Source organism: Fundulus heteroclitus, unplaced genomic scaffold, assembly GCF_011125445.2.
Source record: "Fundulus heteroclitus isolate FHET01 unplaced genomic scaffold, MU-UCD_Fhet_4.1 scaffold_447, whole genome shotgun sequence".
Lineage (NCBI taxonomy): Eukaryota > Metazoa > Chordata > Actinopteri > Cyprinodontiformes > Fundulidae > Fundulus > Fundulus heteroclitus.
In genome coordinates, this window is record NW_023396865.1 from 6,998 (window position 1) to 32,745 (window position 25,748).

The 25,748-nt window shown below is 41.5% G+C and overlaps 1 protein-coding gene and 1 long non-coding RNA gene across 4 annotated transcripts in view; one reads left to right on the forward strand and one right to left on the reverse strand.

Annotated features, from left to right (window-relative positions):
* The window catches only part of LOC118556033 (A-kinase anchor protein 6-like), a 96,247-nt gene that overhangs the window by 1,762 nt on the left and 68,737 nt on the right, over positions 1 to 25,748 (forward strand). Inside the window, exons 2-3 of one of the 3 annotated variants that reach the window (XM_036131628.1) lie at positions 5,847 to 8,765; positions 9,413 to 10,663. In XM_036131628.1, coding sequence (XP_035987521.1) covers positions 5,922 to 8,765; positions 9,413 to 10,663 — 4,095 coding nt within the window. In that variant the 5' untranslated portion in view covers positions 5,847 to 5,921. Of the gene's footprint in view, positions 1 to 5,298; positions 8,766 to 9,412; positions 10,664 to 25,748 lie in introns of those variants that run through there. The other 2 variants (XM_036131629.1, XM_036131627.1) reach the window with 2 other exon arrangements.
* LOC118560543 lies at positions 1,512 to 25,178 on the reverse strand. Its single transcript, XR_004929424.1, has 3 exons — positions 25,165 to 25,178; positions 20,645 to 20,652; positions 1,512 to 1,931 (listed from the first exon to the last, which is right to left on the reverse strand). It is a non-coding gene; the product is annotated as an uncharacterized LOC118560543 (long non-coding RNA).

The following is a 25,748-nucleotide window of genomic DNA, read 5'->3' on the forward strand; positions in this document are numbered from 1 at the left end:
GCTTTGAGAATGATGATGTTCAACCAGACTGAGAGAGTCCAGCATCATCCACTCTGCTGTTAAGCAGTCAATCAATCAATCAATCAATCAATCAATTTTATTAGTCAACTGCAATTTGCATTACAATCGAAATTTCAGTTCCAGTACAACCGTCCATCACATACACTTAACAAACATTTTGGGGGAACGATTGACTGAGGCCTTGCGTTGCCAGGAACACACCCAGTCGGCTGCTGCTACATGAGCGCAAGCCGTGAGGTGCGTTCCCCAAACTGCCCCAGACCCCGCTTTACACGGGGTCCCTAGGCGCTGCCTTGAGATCTGTTGAAAAAAGATTTACACTGGGCGAGTGGAGGGAGAGAAAAAAGACAGATGCTGCACAATTTGTGTTTCCACACAAAATGTGAAGCATCCGACAAAAAAACCTCATTTGCACAAAAAGCACAATCAATGACGAGACACATATATGCAGAAGGTAAACATTTGAGTTCTGGTCGGGTAAAGTCATCTGTATTTGTGAGCATATGTGTGTCTGGGTGCATGTTGTGTGGAAATCTGTATGTCCATGAAGGCCGTCCTCCGGCAGGCAAGTGTCCTTGATGGAAAGTCTTATCACTCTGCCGCTCCGGCTTGACTCCTCCACAGATGTCCGCAGGAATGTGGGGTAGCAGGGAATTTGTGCGATGTCGCCATAACAACCAGGGAGAATTTGATAGCGGGGAGTCCGATTTGAAGAAAACAGAATTTGTTATGAGAACAAGCTGACACCAACTTTTCTGTCAGCCTTAGAGTCTTTTCGCCGCTGGCTCCAGGATCCAATATTCCAATAATCCAATCGATGGGCTAGTAACGTTCACACTTCCAGGTTTTATCCCACCTCACCTCTGTACCACAACCGCGGTCAGCTTATCAAGCCGTCCGTTTTGTTCATTCAACGACCTCGTGATCGCGTCGACTGCCGCTGGCAGTCTCATCAGGGCCATATTTACCGCCAGCAGCTTTTGAAGGTGTTGATACATTAAATATCCTCCAAGGCCAAAAATGAGGAATCCAAGTATCATAAATCCGAATAAGTAGACATCTTCGACATCCTCAACAGAAAGAATGTCGAAGTCAGCACAATGGACTTCCTGAAGATGACCCAGCTCTGGCCAATCAGCTTTCTGACCATCCATGCTGCTCTATGGTACTGAGAGGACCGCTCCAGGTGAAGTCTCCATTTCTTTCCAAGAAATGGAGACGGGCGCAGATTTACTTCCAGCTATTATTTCATTCAAATGAAAAATGGAGAACAAATAAGCAGATCATGGCTTGTCTTCTAGAACAAGGGATAAAAAAAAACATAGAGAGGAAAACAATAAGAACAAAAGGTAGAAAAATTAATGTATGTCTATTCTAATAAAATTTCTCTATCTGTATAATGGGTCTGTTTTATGTGTTGTCTTCACAATTCAGAGGGCCCCATCCCTTTCTTTGCCTAGGGCCCCAGATTTTCTAAATCCACCCCTGCCTACGCTGTGACAGTGTGGCATTCTAGCTGCACGGAGGCCGACAGAAAGCGACTGCAGAGGGTGACAAACACTGCACAAAAAATCATTGGCTGCCCTCTGCCCTCTTTGATTGACATTTACAACTCCCGTTGTCTCAGTAGGGCCAGAAACATCCTGAGGGATACCACTCACCCCGGTTTCCATCTCTTTAACATGCTGCCCTCAGGCAGGCGCTTCAGGTCAATACGGACTACAACAAACAGATTCAGGGATAGCTTCTTCCCCAAAGCCGTCACCATACTCAACCTTCATCCAGATTTGCAATGTATTGTATTGTATGTGTATTTATGTGTTTTTTAATGTGTGCACTTTTATGGAGTTGCTCTCCAAATCTCATTGTACTGTGTACAATGACAATAAAGGCTTTCAATTCAATTCAATCTGTGTGGATTAACCTTCAGAATAGCACGTAGTAATGCTCTCTTACCCTGTTTTTGCTTACAGTTCCTCCACTTTTTAGGCCTTACAATTGGGTACATTACAGCCTCTGAGACTAATCTTAAAACTTTCCTTTTTGACAAAGCTTATAACTAGAGTGGCTTATGTTGCCCTGATCTACCTATGGGGATGTGCTTCTATGGGTTTAGGCTACTGGAGGACATCAGGATCTACTCTGCACCTTCTTGTATGAGCCGATGTGACGAGTGAATTTCTCCATTGTGAGATCAATAAATCTTATCTTATCTTATCTTATTTTTCTCACTCTATCGAGTTCTACTGTTCTTCAATTATGCATTGCTTGTCATCATTTCTGCTTATAACTTTTTGTTCTCTCTCTTTTTTTTTCTTCATAGTAGGTACATCTGGTCTGGCGTTCTGTTATCTGAGACATCATCCAGAGAAGACAGCTCACCCGCTATTATCATCTAATATAGAACAGATTACTGGATCAATGTTTGCTTCTGTGCTTGTTTGTCTTTCTTGTTGTGTCTCTGCTCTGTCTTCTGTAACCCCCAGTCGGTCAAGGCAGATGAGCGTTCATAGTGAGCCCGGTTCTGCTGGAGGTTTTTCCTTCCTGCTTATGGGTGGTTTTTCTTTCCACTGTCGCTTCATGCTTGCTCAGTGTAAGGGATTGCTGCAAAGCCATGGACAATGCAGACAACACTCCCTGTAGCTCTACGCTTCTCCAGGAGTGAATGCTGCTTGTCGGAACTTTAAAGCAATCAACTGGTTCCCTTATATAGGACATTTTTTACCAATCTGTATAATATGATTGATTTTTACTTTGTAAAGTGCCTCGAGATGACATGTTTCATGAGTTGGCGCTAAATAAATAAAATTGAATTGAATTGAATTGATGTCCTCAGCAGTTCAGGTGGAATAAAGTCCAGTTTTAGGTCTGTAAACTCCAGGTTTTTTCCCCGGTTGCGTAGCAATTCAGGCCTTCTGTACTGGATTAATGCTTGGAGTGGTCATAACATGAACAAAAACATGAAGACAAACATAAAGAGCCTAGAACCTCAGGCATTTTTGGAGCCCGAATCTTGGAAGAAACTATTTTTTACTCATGTGTCACTTTATTAAGTATTTAATTTCAGATTAAAGATGATTATTTTAGGCTTTTTGTGCAACATCTATGCATTAAAATTTAGCCCTAATAAAATGTACTTACTCTGGAACGGCTCTTGTTCTATGAGTTAAACGTTATCACCACTACTTACAAGGCAAAGCTCTGTTTTTTGGCCAGTTCTGTTTCTGGCATGCTCTCAGCTACAATCAAGTAAGGTTCCACTTTTAAAATTATGTTTGTGTTGCTGGTAGATACTAGGAATGGCTTCACCATTTACTGTTGTAAAAATACTGTAGTTCAGGCATAAACTGTTGTAAGGAGTGTTTGAAATGACGATAAGGAACAATGACAGGAAAACTTTATAGAATTTTTTAAGGTTCAAAATATGCCTAGTTTGATTGGATTAAGTTAACTGGTATCCTGGCTTTTTAAGGGTGAATGTTTTTCCAATGTATCTGCAGCACAAAACCCAGTGCATTCATTACCCACATCTCCCTTATCAGCAAATAGAGAATAAACACAAGTCTAATAGAAATGTCTTAAGTACAGCAATAACCACACAAACTCACTCCATCTGAAACACACACACTAACACACACACTTAGACAACTAGTTTATTAGATTAATAGGCTATGAATGGCTAATATAAATTAGCGTTCTCTCGTTAACGAGACTTAGAGCAATTTGTATAATTATGTCTGGGGCAGGGAAGCTTTCCTGTGTCTAAGCATATTTTTAGACAGCTGAGCTTTCTGAATGCTTTGATTACGTATTTACCTTGGGATTTTCGGCTTGGTGAAGATGTTTTTGAATAATTAATTCCTTTGTTCCAGAGTGGAATAATTTTTGTTGCAACTTATGAGTAGTTTCTGTTGAGTGGGTTGTTTTCACATTTCTTTAGTTTTCAGATTGTTGCAAATGACCATAGAGTATCATTATTTTGCAATGCCTTTTTGTTATTAATTAAAGACCTATGTGAAGACACTGATCTCAAACCAGAAAATAAAACATTTTTGAAACACATTTGGTGCCAAAGCAGGCTAGACGAATTGGACATTGAACAAAGATGTAAAATGTGATTAATAAAAATAATTTATCAGTGCTTAATTCACCCACGATTATGGTTAAAACAGTTTCCAGAACCTAATTATAACTATTGCCATGAACTGCAGGTGTTATGTCTAATTATGCTAGCCTGGGCATTAATTCCAGGAACTTATTCCCCTGAATCCCCCCCCCCCCCAACACACACACACACACACACATACAGTTTGTCATGGGCTGTGTGTTGTGGACATTTGGACTGATGGTGCCGTTCATGTAAATTCAATCTTCTGATGATGAATTCCCCTCCCCGGTTAGGTTCGCTCAACTAAATGGTAAGCGGCTCGGCTTCTGGGAATTTCTATCTGGTTTAGTTATTTGTAAACACTTTCCTCCTCCTCCTCCCACAGTTCCTTCGGCATTGACGTTCAGACCTCGACGGATCTCCACACCCGTGCGATCCCTATACCTGAACCATTTAATAAACACCTTTAAACTGCACTCTGTCTTCCGTATTGTGTCTGCATGTGGGCAAAAACATATAAAAACCATGACAGCTTCGAACCACACCTCCTCGAAGCCCAATCATCATCCAGTGTTCACCTTAAAAGTAACTCCAAATCATCTCTCGGCCTGCTTTTCAGCAAGCGCAAGAACCGTCGCACCAATTTCGGATCTCAATTCAAACGACCATTTTTAACCCACCTCCATCCCCTTCTCCACCATTGTAGCAAGCTCCATCTGACTTTTTCTCGATGATCCTTCAACCTCGCCCTTTCCAGAGTGTAGTTCCTTCTGGACTCTCATGGAGTTCCCTGTCACTCTTAAAACGGTCCGGCAGAAGAACCGCCATGTTGAGCCTGGTTCTGCCAGAGGTTTCTTCCCAAAGGGGAGTTTTTTCTCTCCAGTCTCTTCATGCTTGCTCATCATGGACAGTTTATGCAAACTTTGTTTATCCAAGTTTGACATTTAACTCAAGCAATTACCTTGCAAACCAGCCTCTATGGATTAACCAACTTCATTTTTCTAAACTCCACCACCAGTTTCAAACCTGGGGGAAATATCCCTATTCTCATACATCTGCTTATCTACATTAAAGTATAAATCAGCGTTTAAGTTTCCTGCCGAGGTCTGAGCGCCAAAGTTTAAATTATTGTATCAATAAATTCTTCTAATTGCCTTTTCTCTCTTTGTGAGTTTTTCCTGATTGAAATGTGTTTCTTGCATACAGGCTTGTAAATTCACTGCATTCATGCCTGTGTCATAATTAACAGGTGCTTCAGTTGGGATTAAAACTTGGTTATCTATTGCTCTACCTTCCAATTTTCTGTACAACGGTTATCCTCTAAAAAAACAGATTAAACATACTTGTGGCAAACTTGGTGAAATTTTTATTAATTTCTTGACTACTCATACTTAAATCTGCAGCACAACTTTTATATAGAAAAATAATACTGTGATAGGGAATGTGAGTGATGTTGAATGTACTCAGCAAAAGGAAGTTGAAACTTGTGTTTAAATCGTGTTTACAGGACCTTTCTGGGGCATATTACTGGAGAAAAGTAAAAGCCAGATAAAAATGGGCAATATGAATTTTGATCCGTCACTTGTCTTCTAGTGTCAAATATAGTTAAGATCATTTCAATTTTGAGTGGCTAGAGTGCTTTATGAACTGTTTTAATTCCGTCCAGTGGAAACCCAGATTTTCAACCATGTTTTGTTTTATTCTGTTTCTTCTGCAGGTTAATGGAGCCATTCTGGAAACAGACTTAGAGGATCTCCACCAGATTAGCCCAGTGTCAGTGGGTTCTGTGGCAATGACACTGGATGACTCCTGGGAATGGGATGAAACAGATAAGACAGTTATGGAAGCAGAACAACATGTACCACAACCTGACCTTACAACTGACCTCCCCACCACCACACAATCAAATCTGCCCTCAAACAGTGCTTTGTCCAGTGAAAATCAACCTCTGGATATTCATACTGATATCAAAGCCACTCAGTCAAAAGGGAGATCTCAATCAAAGGGTGGATCCTCTTTGGATGTGCAGCACAGCATAACTGCTGATGCCCTCCCAAACAATAACATATATCAAGTGTACAGCCTCCACAGCATTGAATTATGCAAGCAGCCAATGTTTCCCCTTACTTCCACATTAAAACACATAAATAAACCTGTCAATAATAAAAGACATTTGTTGCTGATGAACATTAATGACGATTCCTCATTGTCCTTCGTTAAATCCCCCCCAGACCTCCTGGGAGGTTTGATGTCAAATAGCCAACAACAGGAAAGAAGCAGTGAATTTTGGAATAAGGAAAGTGAGGGTGGCAGAAGAAGCGGGGAATCAGAAAATAGTCTACAATCAGATTCAGAGAGTGGGATTGTAAGTGACAATGGAGATTCAGAAGCATCAACAAATTCTGCAATACAAGGAAAGAACGAGGATCAGGCGGTAGGAAAAAAGGAAAAAAGAGACTGGAGAAATGATGAAGCTCCACAAGAAAATCATCCTTTAAGTCTGGAAAAGAACAGAATTACTCAGTATGAAAGAAGTAAGATGGACATTTCTAAGAATTTTGATGGATTTAAAAGGAATGATCTTAGAGGTGAGACCAAAGGAAACAAAGAGGAAGAGGACAAGAGGTACAAAGAGGGAGGAGCAGAGGCTGTTGAAATCCTAATAAATGGACACGGGCTCAATGACTCCTCCAAGGTTTTTATGTCCCTGACTGAAAACAATGATTTTCACTTTGACCACTGTAATCATGTTGATACTACCCCTGCTCTCAATAGTAGGATATCAAGTCCAGTTTTGTCTCAGAGCTCTTCTTTGGAGTCTCTATTGACTCTAGGTATGGAGTTATTCCCCTCCAAAGATTATCTGCATCATAGTGTCTCTCTGGAGAGCTGTCTTAATCAATGCCACAGCCCTGACATAGAGGTGGTAGACAGGCTTTTCAGTCCCAATGAGCTGAAACATGTCCTGGAGAAAGACAGTGATATAGTTGAACCAAGAACAGGCATAAATACTGGAACTGAGACATCTGCTGAAGACCTTAGCCAAAGAACCCTTGATCTCCTGAAACGTTTGGAGAACATTCAGAATCCTTTGGTCGTGAAGATGACACGCAGTGTTTCTGACATGTCAATTCAAAGTAGCACTCCACAGAAGAACCAATTCCCTGTTTCACCCTCTTTAGGTCGTGAACACATCTTACAATCTGGCATTTCTAGCACTTCATGGGAAGAACAGCCATCAGTGGTCAATGAAACATTATCAAAAGTATCACTAACTGGGCTGAGTAGCACAGAAGACTCATCTCTGGGGTCTGAGGATTTCATCATGTTCAGAAATCAGCATCACCTATCTCAACATCTAAACATGGTGGCCAGTTCCAACTCCAGCTCTCATAGGCAACATTGCCACAATAGCACCAGGGGCGGGAAATGTGTAGATGGGTCAGATGGTTTAAGCATGTTGGTAAACGTTTCATGTACTTCAGCATGCACAGACGTAGATGGATATGACAGCGATCTGCTTTCGTCTTCCACACCGACGCTCACTGAAGAGGAACTTGGTGTTCGGGATGAACAGGATGGGGATGACAAGAGGATTAACGGTGTATCCTCCAGCAATGAGGAAGATGAGGACAATAATGATGATGTCATGGAGACCTCCTATGAGCTCGGGCTTGAGTATATGAAGAGGAAGTTAGAAAGTTGGATAAGAACTCCTCGTACCTCTGCGTCCTCCTCATTCAAAACAGAGGCAGGGCTTTTGGATGAGTTACAGTGTGGAAGTACGCCATCTTCCAGCTTCCCACATTCAACTACACAATTAATAAAAACCAAGAAAAATGCTTACAACAATACAACCAGAGGACAGGACCAAGAAGACGAGAACAGAAGGAATGTGACAAGAAGCTATATCAGCCAATTTGTTGATGATATAGAGAATGGAAATGTAGATCACAACTGTTTACAAGGAAAATATGAAGATGATGACCTTCTCCAGGAAGAGTCTGGCCTGTTCACTAAGAAAGAGGATACTTTAAGGGAGTTGTATGTGAATGTCAAAACAGAAGAGCCGGTTCAAGATGTTGGGAAATTGAGACCTGAAATGGATTTAAGTTCTACAATATATATATGCTCATCACCATCAAGTAAGCTGTACCCCTTCTCTTCTAAGCATTCTTCCTGTTTGGTGGACGAGCTGAGGGGGGAGCTTCCCTGCCACAGCACCTCCAGTCCTACAACTCCTTTGCTGTCTCCAGATGACTGCAGATCCCACAGTGCATTGGACAACAGCCTATTGATTGCTGAAGGACGGAAAGCCATCAAAATTAAAGAGAAGTTTAAGTTCTCATCATTGGTGACAGAGGAAACAAGGAGGGAAGTCAGAGCAAAAGATCCAACTCTGCCTTCCAAAGTTGGCCACAAATCCTATTCCCCTTGCAATGTAGGAGTCTTGTTGCCCCATCCACAAACTATAGATGAATGCAAGAAAGAGAATGTTAATGCCTTTGTAACGGACATTATGGACATGGCCTCTGTGGCACTGAAAAACAAAAAGAACCAGTCAGTTGGACCAAACCAACGGGAGACCAGTGGGTCTGTCCATGACCAATCCTCTACAGCATGCATCCAAGATAAGGTAGAAATTTACTTCTACATAATACTCGAATTTAGACATTATCTCAAAAGCTACCACACATTTGTGAATGGTTGGTTGGATAATGTAAAATTCTGACATAAATTAATATGAATCTGAAGCTTTCCTATTTGACCTACTATGTTATGTGCAATTCAAGGAGAAATTAACTCAAAGGAAAGTTATTTTTCTTAATGTGTTTATTCAGTTGAAGCAAATCAATAAATTGCATCACAGATCAAAACTGAGTCTATAATTACATTTTTTTTCCACTAAGTAAAGCAATCTAAAGGTTAATCAGTTTTCAGTTCCCAATTTTTATAAAGACAAAAAGAAATCAGGCAGAAAACTTTGTTCTTTGCAACAAAGTACCATAATGTAAACCATTAATATGCAAATAAAGATTGTATGGTGTGATAGTTAAAATTAATTAAAAAACAAAATGATAAAAGTTTAATATCTGTGGCATCTTGGTTGAACTTTTCTATTTGAAATCAGATTTTGCTTTAAACTAAATGATAAAGAAACACAGAATCATGAAATTTCTCTGTGTGGGTCTTAGTGACAAGCAATACTGCTTATTCTTAATTAAGCCCCTCTGTGTAGCAACAAACACAGAAGCAAAATAACCTTTGATTTTCTTCCTTCAGGTGCTCGAACACTCCCACAGGCCTCTCCATCTTGAGAAGGGAGACTTTTACTCCTACCTGTCTCTCTCTTCCCATGACAGCGACTGTGGTGAGGTTAGTCAGCGTGCTGAGGACAAGAACTTGACCCCTGTACCCTATAGCATCCCATCCCATGTCATATCGACACAAGCTCTAAACAGTCAAAGCTCCGAGCTATTTCCCAGCACCAAACAGCCAATATCTGCCTTTCAGTCAGCTTTGTTGACCAAATGCTTTTCACCCAGCCAGAATACTATGAATAACATTGCCTGTCTGGATTTTAAGTGTTTTGAACGTGAAGCTACCAGTCTCACCGATGGAAGCCAAGCAGAGGACTCCTCTAGCCCATCTCTGCCTGTACGTCCAAGTCCTGACATTAGGAATGAGGAGGTACTGATTGAATCCTGTACAGAGGAGGTTTACCTAGGCCCACCTCTTTGCTACAGCATGGTGATTAGAAAGAAACCTCAACCATTCCAGCATAAACTGTGTTTGGATACCTCATTGGTTAGTGGCTGTCAGCTAAGTATTAATGCACCTTGTTCGTCTCAAGAGGGGCCAAATTCAGATGTAAATAATAGGATGACTGACCATTCTTTCTCAGAACAAAGCTCTGGTCGCACAACGAAAACACAGAACTTCTTTCCTCCTGTTCCCAAACCTTGCTGCAGCTCATTTCCTACATCTTCAGTCTTGAGAAGCAGCTCTAGCTCTTCAGGTAACATTTTTTTTCCTCATCCACCTGTGTCCACTAATGCAAAAGAAGGAAAGCTCAGTGAAGACCTGTACCTCTCCTCTGATGGTGTTGGAGGGAAAGTCGCGACTGCTGTGAGTGTCAGCATGCTGCAGGAGGAGAGAAGTTGTAATGAGGGGGCTTCTTATCTTAATCCCTGGGTACGTGTTGCCCTTATAGACTCCATCGCCACAGAATGTTTGGCAGATACTAAAACGCTTGAATCCAATATGGGCACCGTAACGACCAAGATAAGTGTCTGCAGCACTGCTACAAATCACACAAAAGAGCCAGCCACCACCGCTACGTGTATTAATCCCAAAATTAACTGCTCAGCAATGAGAACGCTTGATAGGGAGGAAGGGAAGAGGTGCAGAGAGGCAAATACTCAATGGGCAGAAGAGGAGGAGGAGGAGGAAGAGGAGGAGGAGGAGGAGGAGGAGAGGAGAAAGGGGAGGACCAGTTTGCAACAAGAAGCAAAGTCTGTCATGGTGAAACAGGTTAGTGTTCCATAAATATTCTCTAACTGTAGACATTATACAGCGTTTTGACACTGGACTCCACTTCTCTGCTTATGGGATAAGTTTTAGTTGAACCCTTTATTGGGAATGAATGCAATGAGACAGATTTTCCTTTTCCTTTGCTCCCCTTATACCTTTATTTTGCTTTAATCTGCTCTGTTCTCTTTTAGTGATCTTTTCTGTTATATTAGTATTCTCTAGCCTCCTTAATTGTTTCTCCATCAGGAAGTAATTTATCACATAAGCAGGGGTAAGTGTGACACACACTGGTCTTACTCTATCTTATTATTTTCTCTTCTTTGTCTTTTTACATTCATGTCTCCCTTTTCACTATTCCTTCTCCCATTTTTATCTTTTGATTTTATTCCACCCCCTCAACATATTTCTGCCTTTTACTTTATTACTGAATTTGTGATAATAATAATAGTAAAATAATGACAATATTGCATTTCTGGGTTAATACATTTGAGAATTTTACCGATTTCTTTATCAGCTGTCACCCACTATAAAGCCTGACGCATAAAATAACAATCAGAAAATTATTCTAAATTAATGTATTTTATATATTAATGTATAATCATGTATAATCATTCATCCATCCATTTTCTAACACACCTATCCCTTGTGGGGTTGTGAGGGGTGCTGGTTCCTGGAGATAGGCACCAGCACTCAGAGGCGGGGTTCACCCTGGACAGGTGTCCAGTCTATCCCAGATGTGTGTGTGTATATATATATATATATATATATATATATATATAGGCCCAAGGATATTTGGACACAAGTTTTGTTATTTTAGTTAACATATTCAAGATACAATTATCTCAGCTGTAATTTGAGAGTATTCACATCCAAAGCAAGGGTTTAGGAATTACAGCTCTTTAATACAAAAGTATTAAAAAAGTAATAGGCAATTGACTCAGAAGACTGCAAAATAAATAACAAAGCTGCATGGGCCCTTGCCTCATTAACCTATCATCAATTAAGCAGTTAAAAGGTCTGGAGTTGATTCCAGGAGTGGCATTTGCATTTGGAACCTGTTGCTTTGAACACACAACATGCGGTCAAAGGAGCTCTCAACGGAGGTGAAACAGACCATCCTGAGGCTGAAAAAAGAATAAATCCATCACAGACACAGCAGAAATGTTAGGAGTGGCCAAATCAATAATTTGGTACATTCTGAGAAAAAAAGAGTGCACTGGTAAGCTTGGGAACTCAAAGAGGCCTGGACGTCCATGGAAGGGAACATTGGTGGATGATCGCAGAATCCTTTCCATGGTGAAGAAAACCCCTTCACAAAATCCACTCAAGTGAAGAACACTCTCCACGAAGTATATGCATCAGTATCTAAGCCTACCATAACAAGAAGACTTCATGAGAGTAAATACAAAGGATTCACCACAAGGTGCAAACCATTAATCAGCTTCAAAAATACAAAGGCCAGAATTGACTTTGTCAAAAAAACACCTGCTGAAGCCAGCCTGGTTCTGGAACAGCAGAAGAAAAAAGAAAGTTTGGGGAAGAATTGGAACAGCTCATGATCCAAAGCACACCACATTTTCTGTAAAACATGGTGGAGGCAGTGTGATGGCATGGTCATGCATGGCTTCCAATGGCACTGGGTAACTTGTGTTTATTGATAATGTGACAAAAGACAGAAGCAGCCAGATGAATTACAAAGTGTATATGGATATACTTTCTGCTCATCCATCCATCCATTTTCTGACCCGGTTAATCCCTCATGGGGTTGCGGGGGTTGCTGGTGCCGATCTCCAGCATGTATATATATATATATATATATATATACAGGGGTTGGACAATGAAACTGAAACACCTGGTTTTAGACCACAATAATTTATTAGTATGGTGTAGGGCCTCCTTTTGCGGCCAATACAGCGTCAATTCGTCTTGGGAATGACATATACAAGTCCTGCACAGTGGTCAGAGGGATTTTAAGCCATTCATCTTGCAGGATAGTAGTCCCCCCGGATGTGGGGAAAACAGTAAAGGTGGACTCATCACAGACCAATACATGTTTCAAATTGTCCACAGCCCAAGATTTGTGCTCCTTGCACCATTGAAACCGACGTTTGGCATTGGCATGAGTGACCAAAGGTTTGGCTATAGCAGCCCGGCCGTGGATATTGACCCTGTGGAGCTCCCGACGGACAGTTTTGGTGGAAACAGGAGAGTTGATGTGCACATTTAATTCTGCCGTGATTTGGGGAGCCGTGGTCTTATGTTTTTTGGATACAATCCGGGTTAGTACCCGAACATCCCTTTCAGACAGATTCCTCTTGCGTCCACAGTTAATCCTGTTGGATGTGGTTCGTCCTTCTTGGTGGTATGCTGACATTACCCTGGATACCGTGGCTCTTGATACATCACAAAGACTTACTGTCTTGGTCACAGATATGACAGCAAGACGTGCACCAACAATTTGTCCTCTTTTGAACTCTGGTATGTCACCCATAATGTTGTGTGCATTGCAATATTTTGAGCAAAACTGTGTTCTTACCCTGCTAATTGGACCTTCATACTCTGCTGTTATTGGTTCAATGTGCAATTAATGAAGATTGGCCACCAGGCTGGTCCAATTTAGCCATGAAAACCTCCCACACTAAAATGAGAGGTGTTTCAGTTTCATCAACAAAGAGCACATACATATCCGATGTTCCTTAAAATGCAATAAGATAGTATTTATAACTTTTACAAGTGGTGTACTAAAGGCTGTTTAAACATTTTGTATTTACAATGTGTATAATATTTTTAGAAATATCTTTACTTTATGTTAAAAAAACAAAATAAGTGAGCAATGCTATCTTAATTTTTTAGGTGTACTGTCTCTGTGCCCTGATCATCAAGGGGAATGACTGGGGGAGGTTTGCCTCTGCCTGCTCGGACGCTTTTTTCTCTGCTCCCTGCTTGCTTGCATTTTCCTGCCTTTTACTTTTTATCTCCTTTTTATCTCTTAACCAAAACCACAGAAAGTTGGATTTAGTTATTTTGTTTATTCTCTTCCACTTATTTTTTGATTTTGATTTTGGAAAGATGCCTACCTTCACCACAATGGACTTTGACAAGCTTTTACAAAAGATAGCTGTTATGGAATTGAAAATCTGTCGACTCGAAGTGAATTATGATGTAAACGCCGCGCATGGAAATGAAACAACCTTGCCTGTGATTCCGAACGGTGACCACCAGCCCAGCGACTCAGCGAACAAACAGTTCCCTTAGGAAAATGAGAATCCCTGGACCACTCTGGGTGCAAGACCAAAGGATCAATGAACCCCACCCCTAGACAAAGAAAACTGGCCGAGAATACAGAGAGATGTCCCAAGACAAGTGAAACAACAGCGGGCTGTTCTCAAAACAAGTGATAGGAGTAAACCTGCTGGAAATGCTGGAATTCCGTTACTAAACAGATTTGCTCGGCTCCAAAATGTGACCCAGGAGGACAAAAATCAGAGGTATGTCAACGATTTTCGTTCTAAGACATCACAAAAAAGACGTGCCACAGGGCCAAGGACCCTGATATTATGCAATGGGTCTGTAAGTGGGATAAAACATTTCTGTAACAAGAAAAACACAGAGGTGTTGATTTATAACGATAGGAACTGTGGCCCGGTGTCTGATATAACAGACATCCATCCGAGGATCTTGAAAGAACGCCCGACCTTGGAAAAACTCATAATACAAGCTGAAGCCCTGAGGGACGTCAACACGATAAGAAAATCAGAAGTATTAAAAGAGAATTACATTCATCTGTTGAACTTAGTTGATGGCCTTAATGTCAAGGTGTTTCTCAGCGGCCCTCGTGCGCCCGTTAATTGTAGAGATGAGATTTTTTCCAGAATTCTGATCCTAAACAAATGGCTGGAAAAAACATGCAAACACACAACTGTAATCTTCATAGACATCTTTAACATCTTTTGGGAGAGGAGACATCTGTTCGGCAGCAATGGTTTCTCTCTAAATAGGTCATGTGCAAAACGGCTGATTTCAAACATCTTCTAGTCTGTGAACCATGCACCATCAGCTTTGTCCCAAAACCAAGTACATCCAGTGCCAAAACAAATGATAAGCCCAGTACAGCCCGAACAAGCCAAGATAAAGATGGCCAGAAAGATGACACAGAAAGAGGCGTCGTCAGAGCTACAGGAGGATTCATCCCAGATATCAGCAGGACAAAAAGAGGACAAAGAACCTCCATCGTCACGAACACCGGTCCAGACTACACCCGCCTCGCCTTCCTCTCCACAAAGCCCAGAAGTTCCTTTTCTGGAATTTTCTCCCAACATGAACAAAGTATTTAAGATTGGTCTACAGATGACATCCTCCCCATATAGCCATTCTGCTGTCACTAAACCAGCATTTTCCAAAGGCCTCAGAGCCTCAGATCCTCCACCTCTACGTATCACAGAACATTCGGGTGCTGAGGACCTCCGGACTACTTCGCTGTGATACAGATTGGGCCCTGGCCACACTTTTATCAGACATGAGAGTTCCCAGCATCAGCCGGGGCCTTTCGCCGGAGATTATGGAATATCTGTGATAATACGTGGCAGAAATAAGAAAAACAAAAGGATAAACAGGAACAAATACTTAAAAATCATAAACTGTCAGATGCAACCTGTCACAGAGACATCATCAACCACTAAGTCATATAAACTGGGTTTATTAAATATTAGATCTCTGTCAGGAAAATCCCTTTTAATTAATTCAATTCAATTCAATTTTATTTATATAGCGCCAAATCATGAAACATGTCATCTCAAGGCACTTTACAAAGTCAAGTTCAATCATATTATACAGATTGGGTCAGATTATACAGATTGGTCAAAAATGTCCTATATAAGGAAACCAGTTGATTGCATCAAAGTCCCGACAAGCAGCATTCACTCCTGGGGAAGCGTAGAGCCACAGGAAGAGTCATCTGCATTGTACATGGCTTTGCTGCAATCCCTCATACTGAGCAAGCATGAAGCGACAGTGGGAAGAAAAACCACCCATTAGCGGGAAGGAAAAACCTCCGGCAGAACCGGGCTCAGTATGAACGGTCATCTGCCTCGACCGACTGGGGTTACAGAAGACAGAACAGAGACACAACAAGAGAAACAAAAAAGCACAGAAGCACACATTGATCTAGTAATCTGTTCTACATTAGATGGTAGTAGCGGGTGAGCCGTCTTCTCTGGATGATGTCACAGTTAACAGAACGCCAGACCAGGTGTACCTACTATGAAGAGAAAAGAGAGAGAACAGAAAGTTAAAGCAGAAATGACAACACATAATGCATAATTGAAGAACAGTAGAACTCAATAGAGTGAGAAAATTAGATCCTGATATACTCCAGTAGCCTAAGCCTATAGCAGTAAAACTATAAAGGTAGCTGAGAGTAACATGAGCCACTAGTTATAATTTTTGTCAAAAAGAAAAGTTTTAAACCTAGTCTTAAAAGTAGACAGGGTGTCTGCCTCACGGACCAAAACTGGGAGTTGGTTCCACAGGAGAGGAGCCTGATAGCTAAAGGATCTGCCTCCCATTCTACTTTTAGAGACTCTAGGAACCACCAGCAGACCTGCAGTCTGAGAGCGAAGTGCTCTGTTAGGAACATACGGGGTAATCAGAGCTCTGATATATAATGGAGTTTGATTATTAAGGGCTTTATACGTTAGAAGAAGAATTTTAAATTCTATTCTTGATTTAACAGGAAGCCAATGAAGGGAAGCTAAAATTGGAGAAATATGATCCCTCTTGTTGATTTTCATCAGAACTCTTGCTGCAGCATTTTGGATCAGCTGAAGGCTTTGAACTGCATTTTGTGGACTTCCTGATAGTAAAGAATTACAATAGTCCAGCCTTGAAGTAACAAATGCATGGACCAGTTTTTCAGCATCACTCCTGGGCAGAATGTTTCTAATTTTGGCGATATTCCGGAGGTGAAAAAAGGAAACTCTGGAAACCTGTTTAATATGGGATTTAAATGACATGTCTTGGTCAAAAATAACACCAAGATTTTTTACTTTATTACCAGAGGCCAGGTTAATGCTACCCAGATTAAGTGATTGGTTAAGAAGTTTATTTTTTGAGGACTCTGGCCCAAAGATTACAACTTCGGTCTTGTCAGAATTTAGATGCAGGAAATTTAAAGTCATCCAGCTTTTGATGTCATCAAGACATGACTGCAGTCGAAGTAATTGATTGGATTCATCAGGATTTATGGATAAATATAGCTGAGTATCATCAGCATAACAGTGGAAATTAATCCCATGCTGTCTGATAATTTTGCCTATCGGAAGCATATATATAGTAAAGAGAATTGGTCCAAGGACTGAACCCTGTGGTACTCCACAGGTGACCCTAGAGTTTGAGGAAGATTTATTATTAACATGAACAAATTGGAATCTGTCTGACAGATAAGATTTAAACCAGCCTAATGCTTTCCCCTTAATCCCTACAATATGTTCAAGTCTTTGTAGGAGAATATTGTGATCAACTGTATCAAACGCAGCACTGAGATCTAACAGGACAAGTATAGACACAAGTCCATTATCCGAGGCCATGAGAATATCATTAGTGACCTTCACCAGAGCTGTTTCAGTGCTATGATGAGCTCTGAAGCCTGACTGAAACTCCTCAATTAGGTCATTACTTTGTAAATGTTCACAAAGTTGATTAGCAACTACTTTCTCAAGAGGGAGTCGTGGCCGAGTGGTTAGAGCAGCGCGCTCGCACTCAGAGAAGGATGCGAGTACCCAGTTCGATCCCCAGTCCCGACACTCTGGGTCCCTGAGCAAGACCCTTAACCCCTGATTGCTCCCCAGGCGCCGCACAGTGGCAGCCCACTGCTCCCCAAGGGGATGGGTTAAGATGCAGAAGTGAATTTCTCCATTGTGAGATCAATAAAGTTCAATTATTATTATTATAAGAATTTTAGATAAGAAAAGAAGATTAGATATAGGTCTGTAATGTACTAACTCATCTTGATCAAGAGAAGGTTTCTTAAGTAAAGGTTTAATAACAGCTACTTTCAAAACCTGTGGTACATATCTAGTGTGTGTTGTGCTTATAAAATTTGTATAAATGTAGCAAATAATGCTGCCTTTTCTTTTTAGACAGGCAAAACGCGTCCTGATGCTCAAATCAAGCATAAAAAATAGGAGCATGCACATTGTGTAGGACCAATAAAGCTTTGGACCAATAGTGTCCCTACCAAAGTTCAAATCAAACCTACGACCTTGATTCCATGTTACATTCTTTATAGTATGGGTTGGTACATTTCAGCCAGTTGTATAACAAGGTATGTTTCTGTATCGTGTTTTAAATCCGTGCCCCATGTGCCCCCTTTCAACTCTGAGCACCTGCCCCTCCAACAGTCTCTGCACGGCCCTGCTTTTAACTAATACTATAGATTTTAACAGTAGTCTATTGACAGAAAGTGTCTTTAGACATTAAAATAAAATGGGGGGATACTATTTTAATGTGCCTAACTCTTTCATAGTGCCATTATTGTTTCTACCAGCTTTGCACATCCAGTGACATAATTTTATTTCCAGTTCTTCTTTGCCAAAAAGCTCAAACTCAGTCAGATTACATGGAAAGCATTTGTGTTTTCAGATCTTGCCACAGATTCAAAATTGGGTTTAGGTCTGGACTTTGACTGGGCCATTGTAACACATGAATATGTTGTGTTTTAAACCATTGCTCTATAGCCCTGGCTTTATGTTTAGGGTCGTTGTCCTGCTGGAAGGTGAACATCCCCAGTCTCAAGTCTTTTGCAGACTCCAACAGGTTTTCTTCCAAGATTGCCCTGTATTTGGCTCCATCCATCTTCCTCATTGCCCAACCAGGGCAATGACAATGAAGTGACACATGTTTACATCCTACATTTTTGTGCATTCAGAGTTAAACAATCATTTCATAACTGCTAGAGCTTAATCCCTGCTTCTGGTGAGGAGTAAAGAGCAGCAAAAAATTGATTAACAGCTGTATCAAAAGTTAGACCACAGGAAGTGTGAAAGACTGGATCTTCTGCTCTTCTGTCTCCCTCAATCTCTCAAATCTGTTATTAATTTATATGGCAAGGTGAATTAGATGTTCAGCGCCATCCAACTTATTTTTTATCTGGTCACAGAACTTAAAAAATGCTTCCTTGAATCCCTTCATGTTCTTCACTAATTCTGTTTCAAGTGAAAAAGAATCTATACCAAAATCAGGCATATTTTTCCTCCCCTGACCCCCATGAACATTATATTAGATTGTCCTCTATCAGTGAGTGATCAAAGAGGAAATTTAACTTATCAGTAAAGGTTTTATTGGTCAAAAAAGTCAAGTGAATGATCAAATAAAAGTGGGTAAACCCACCTTTTATATCCCATGATATATGAAACTCTGGAAGAACTGTTGATAAATTAATATGAAGATTGACTCAAGGCCAAGGGAGCACAGTGAAAACCCCTCACTCTCATCTGTCCGAATTAGGAAATTTGTTAGCCTGACCAGCCTGACTGACTTGCGCTGTAAACACACATATCAGTCTGGAAAGCCGCCGGTAGAGCCTGATTTTAAAGACCGGGCTAACAGTGACAGCGGAAACAGGGCAGAACCAATCAGATTACTACGGATGTGACACAAACTCCAAGCCACATACTCGTCTTTAATTTGTAGAGGAGCCCATTGTTGAGGTTTTAATCTAGCTCATGTAGGGCATAATAAAGAGCATCATTAAAACATCGCTCCGTTGTGACCACCATATTGACTGTTATGGTTATAGAATCGGGGCACTCAGGGTGGTAGCACGTTGAAGAAGCTCTGTAACTTTGATAGTTTTTTTTTTCTCCAAAATATCATTCATGCTTTTCTTGGAAGATATCGCTTTCACGAACAACCATTTCTTCTTGAATTGGATGTTGTGTGGCTAGATTGATTTTTCCCAATACTTTTCAATATTTTGCTCTTTTGTTATGATGCATAACTATAGCAACAGGGTGGTGTACCACAGGGAGCAGCTGATTAACATCTCAAAAGCAGGAATAATACAACAACCGAAGCCAGAAAATTCACAGGAGTTGAAAAGGAGGCTTCGTGGTTGCAGAGCACGTGCGAAGAGAGAGAAGGAGGAAGTTCAAACCATCTCTGCCACCCATCATCATGGGCAATGTGAGATCATTAGCTAACAAGAGAGTTAACCAGGGAAGTTTTGGTAATGATTTACATACCTCAGCTGTTGCCAACAATGCATGTGTTGTCATCAGTTCCATTGTTGCCAGGATACAGACCAACACCCCAGTTCTTTTGTGGCAATATGTGGGGATTTTAATGATGCCTTACTCTCAGCTACACTTTTCAACAGTTTGTCAGCTGCTCTACCAGACAAAAACAAAACATTGGATTGTTTTATACTAATGTCAAGGATTCATATATTTCCAAATCAAGACCACTTCTGGGTAAATCAGATCACAGCCTTGTTTTTCTCTGCTCAGATTATGAACCCCTTGTCAAGAGAGAGTAAGAAAAAGTGATGTGAGAAAGTGGTCAAAGGAAGCTGAAAAGCCCTACAGGGTTGTTTTGAAACTACTGATTGGATTAATCTTTGCGAGCCATATGGAGAGGACATAAATACCATGACTGAGTGTGTGGCCAACTAAATGAACTTTTGTTTGGACAGCATCATCCCTATCCAAACTGTGAGATGCTTCCCTAATAACAAATCATGGATCACCAGTGACCTGGAGGAACTGTTGAACAACATAAAAAGAACCTTTCGGAAGTGAGAAAGAGAGTTATTGAGGACTATACAGAAGCAGCTCAAAGTCAAGATCAGAGACAACAAAGACATGTATAGGAAGAAGCTGGAGAGTAAACTGCAGAGGAACAATATCAGAGACCTGTGGTCGGTGATGAAGAAGATCACAGGCTTCAAGCAGAAATAGGAACGGATAGATGGAAGTCTAGAGAGACCAAATGAGCTGAATACATTCTTTAATAGGTTCAGTTCAGGAAGAGGCTCACCATCCTCCCCTCCTGCCCCCAGCCAAACAGACATCCAGGCCTCCTTTGACCCACACCTTTCCTGCCAGACCTCAGATGTTTTATCTTCTACCTTGGTCATGGACTCTTATGCTTCCAGTGATTTGTCTTCAACCAATTCAGGAGATGCTGCTGCTCCCTCCCCCTCCCACGTTTCTGTTTGAAGAGGTAGCGGGAGAGACTGAACCAGAACAAGGCTGCAGGTCCAGGTGGTATCAGCCCCAGAGTCCTAAATGTCTGTGCAGAGAAACTATGTGGGATTCTGCAGCACCTCTTCAATCTGAGGTTGACCCAAGAGAAGGCACTGCTGTTGTGGAAGACATCCTGTCTGGGGCAGGTACCAAATAAAACTCACCTATCAATCATCAATGACAAATACAGACCCATTGCCCTGACATCCCACATCATGAAGGTCCTGGAGAGACTGCAGGTGGTCAGCAACACAGGAGCACCTCAGGGGACTGTACTCTCACTGTTCCTTTTCACTCTGTACACTTCAGACTTCCAGCACAAGTCTGACTCCTGTCATCTACAGAAATACTCACATGACTGCAGTTGTTGGGTGTATCAGAGAGCTGGTGGATCGCTTTGTGGCATGGTGTGGAACCAATCTCATCTTGAATGTGAACAAAACGAAGGAGATGATTGTAGATTTTAGGAGAGACAGAATTAGATCAAACCCAATTTCTGGGTTCCAGACCAGCAAGCTATGTATTGAATTCACATAGCGTGAGTCAGTCTGGCTGGCCAGGCTAGGACTGTGTAGCCCTGAAAGATCGTGTTAGAAATGGAACTTAGGTAGCTGCAATAGCAGAACTTTGGGGGAAGGCAATTGTTCCAACTTTCCTTGGTTAATCCTTACCGTGGCATGGGTAAAGTCTTGTTAAGATGTTGATGGAATCTGATGCAAGAACCTATCATGGGCAGGTAAGAAAGTTTAATTGTTTTGTAAAATATTACACAACAATGATAAAATAAAGTGGAAGAGCTGAGAAGATTGTAAAGAAATTGTTAGTTTTTATCAGAGTGGAAAATGATGTTTTTCAATTATGTGGTAAGGACATGTTTGGAAAATAATTCAATAGAGGATTTAAGTTTAGGTAAATGATGGATGGTTGGTAAGTTGGAAGAAGATTGCAGATCCCGGTGGTTTGGAAAGCAAGGGAATGGTGACAGAACATAAAGGTTTAGTTTCCTGCTGAGTGCAATTAATTGTTCCCAGGGACTGATTGCGAAGTAAGATCTAGACAGATAACTTTCAGGTAAAGAAACAGCAGACGATCCATCTAGCAGATTTGTTCAAGCAGATACACAGAGATGTTTCAATGAGACAGCAATTCATGGTGCAGAACCATTTTGATATAAACTAAGGCATAAGAAGATTGGTAACTTGGAAGTAAACATGAAACTTAAAAGGGCTAAACGTTAGAATAACCATCAGAGAAGATCAGGGCCCGTATTGACAAAAGATTACTAAGACTAAAAGTAGTTCATTTTAGGAAAAATCTTATAATTTTCCAGATTCTTAGATTTGTCTTAGAATTTTACCTTGGTAAGATAAAAGTTATTCACAAAGCATCTTGTGCCATAGGAGAGCTCCTAAAGTGAAAAAAATGTTAGGGGTAGTGAGGTCTTTTAGCGAGCCTAAGAGTGACTGAAGCAGGGAAGATGGTAGAAACACAGAGAACTGATTGACAGATACACCACCTTACATAAACTTCTATAACAATCACACAATTTTAATATGCGGATAAATGTATCATCGCCATAGACGGAAATTAATTAGTTTCAGTTACTCTATGTTTTAAAGCCCGGCTCTAGTAGCACAATTTCATTGAGGATAAATAATTGGAAAAATATTACATAATCATAAATAAAAAGTGGAGAAATTTTCAAAGAATATATACAAAAGAGGTGAGAAAGTATTTTTTGTATTGCATGATGATGTCAGTAACCTAAATGATCATCTAGGAGTTTGCTTGTGTGATGCCTTCTCCTCACTTTTGATTGCTGCATGGAACGCTTCTCATTTTCCAGGCTGATGCCTAAAAGCAACGGAGAGAAAAGACCGTCCACTTTGTGGTTAATTTTTGGAAGGCTGTATGTAGCTAGACTTGAATCATCAATGTGCGTTTCTGTAATGATGTCGGAGTTAAAGGCTGTCTGAAATTGGCACAGTCATCTGAAGCTCCTTTCTTCCTCACAATAGAGTTCTTGTTGTTGACCCCAGGACAGGAGCTAGGTGCAGGAGCTAGAAGTTATTATTAAAGGATCAATAAGCGAAATGTCATTAATTAGATAGAAAGAACTAAAAAATAGGTAAGTGAAGAACTACAAGTAATATTTCAGATGGACTATGGTATGATGTCACACCGCATGTGAACATCTGCCACTCAGGGCATAGCCCCTCCCTCCCCTAAAATCCCACTGTCACTGGGCAGCAGGGAGGAGAGCACCCCCAGCAGATCAAAATCTTCTCTTGCTAACAGCATTATAAAGTTATGAGTTACTTACAGTACTTCTTCACTGGACATGTTCCTCCGAAAGGTGAGGATGTTTTGCTGTTTTTATCCCTTACAAATGTGCGCATAGGAGGCGACGCGTGGGAAGGAAAAGGAGGGGCTGGGTGGCAGCTATAGTGGAGGTAGAGAGGTGAGGCTTGTCACACATCTTGTTTTGGTGTACCGACAGTGCTCATGGACCACCTAGTGGTGAACTGTTGCTTATTGCTCCTTTAAGGGTATTCAGATGAAGCCTAAGATAGAAGCTCTCTGAGAGGATGCTGAGAATCTTTATGAATATGGGCATAGATCCTTTAGTTTTCACATACTCATCCACAGATGAGACAATTGGCAATAGGCGTGAGTGCCTCTAACTAACATAGGATTAGCAACAGCAAAACAGATAAGGAACGTGGAAAGGGAAAGACAAAGAGAAAGATATAGAACCAAAAAAATTAAACACCACTTTATTATTGTCAGGGTTTGTTTACCGGAGAACTCAGGAAGCGCACACGGGACTAAAGTTTAAGAGTTTTTATTAGAGGAAGTGTGCTGGATGGCGGATGATGAAGACCGGAGGTTCAGGGCTGCAGAAGGTCAGGGATGTAGGTGATGGCAGGAGCTGATGGCCCGGAGTGAGAGTCCATAAAGCCTGGTGGCTAGGAAAGCAAAGTGCTGCTTGGCTAGCAGGCCTCGTAGCAACACCAGGGCACAGAGCGGTGCTTCTCTAGGGGGGCTAGTCAGGTTAGTAGTTCACTAGAGACACCAGGGCCCCGAGCAGAGCTTCTCCAGGGCGGCTAGGCAGGTTAGCAGTTCTCAGGAGACACCAGGACACAGAGCAGGGTCAAAACCAAGCTGATCTAACCAGGGTGGGTGGAGGGAAGGCAGAATGGAGGGCTAAGGTCAAAACCAAGCTGATCTAACAAGAGTGGGTGGAGGGAAGGTTGGATGGCGGGTTAAAATCACACAAAAACTACCCACTCAGGGCAAACCAAAAGGGGTTTCTAACAACCCCTGGTAAACAAAACAAAGAGCGTCTAACAGATGCTGGTAGGCAAAACAAAAAGGCGTCTAACTGACGCTGACAGGCGAACATCGCCACAAGGCAAAACGGGCAAGACAGGCAAACATCGCCACAAGGCAAAATGAGCAAGACTGGCGAACATCGCCACAAGGCTAAATGGGCAAAGAACAGACGTACTAACGCCAGAGCGAAAAACAGGCGTACGACAACGCCAGAGGGAAAAACAGGCGTACGACAACGCCAGAGGAAAGAACAGGCGTACGACAACGCCAGAGGAGAGAACAGGCGTACGACAACGCCAGAGGAATGAACAGGCGTACGACAACGCCAGAGGGACAACACAGGCGTGTGCCAACGCTAGGGCTCAACAGACGTAAAGATAGCTGGAGGACAACTAACGTGCAGATCGCCAGAGGGAAGGAACGGGCGTGCGGAAACGCCAAAGGGAAAACCCACCGGGGCATGAGGGAAACGCCGGAGCACAAGAAAAGAGATCACCAGGGCTTGAGGGAAACGCCGGGGCGCAAAGGAAGAGATCGCTGGGGCGTGAGGGGAACCGGAAAACCTAACAATATAGGTACCTGAAGGCATCTAAACACGCTGAGAAAACTAGATGTAAATGCCAAAATTCTAAACACCAGGGAACCAAGAAATCTAAACACCAGGAGTCTGAGGGTATCCTAACACGCCAGGGACACTAAATTTAAACGCCAGGAATCTAAACACCAGGGAACTAAGAAATCTAAACACCAGAGATCTGAGGGCGTTCTAACACGCCGGTAAACATGAAATCTACAGGGGTCAGAGGGCATCCTAACACGCCGGGAAAACACAAAATCTATACACCAGGAGACTGAGGGCGTTCTAACACGCCGAGAAACACGAAATCCACAGGGGTCAGAGGGCCTCCTAACACGCCGGTAAACCAAAATGCCAGGAACTAAGGGCATCTAAACACCCAAAACACAGGAATCTAAATTCCGGAGAATGAAGGGCATCAAAACACGCCAGGGCACCAAGGAGCAAGGGGCCAAAACAAACCAAGAATCGCTGGGACCCAAAGAGCGCTGGACAAAATTAGGATCTAAACCCCAAAAACTAGAAAATCAGGCAGACACTAAACGAAAGCAAAAACCAGAAAGCTAGGGCAGGGATTACAAAGAAAAACTGAAGAAAACTAGAAAATCAAAACCAAAATAAAGAGACTAGGGCAAAGACAGGTAAACTAATGTAGCACCAGACAACTAAGGCTAGAATAAGAACACAAAACCTGGAAAACTAAGGTAAAAGCTAGGATACTAAAGAGAAAACCCAAGAAACTAAAGCAAAATTAGAAGGCAATGGAAAACTAGATAGTTAAGCAGAACAATTCAATTCAATTTTATTTATATAGCGCCAATTCATGAAACATGTCATCTCAAGGCACTTTACAAAGTCAAGTTCAATCAAATTATACAGATTGGGTCAGATTATACAGATTTGTCAAAAATGTCCTATATAAGGGAACCAG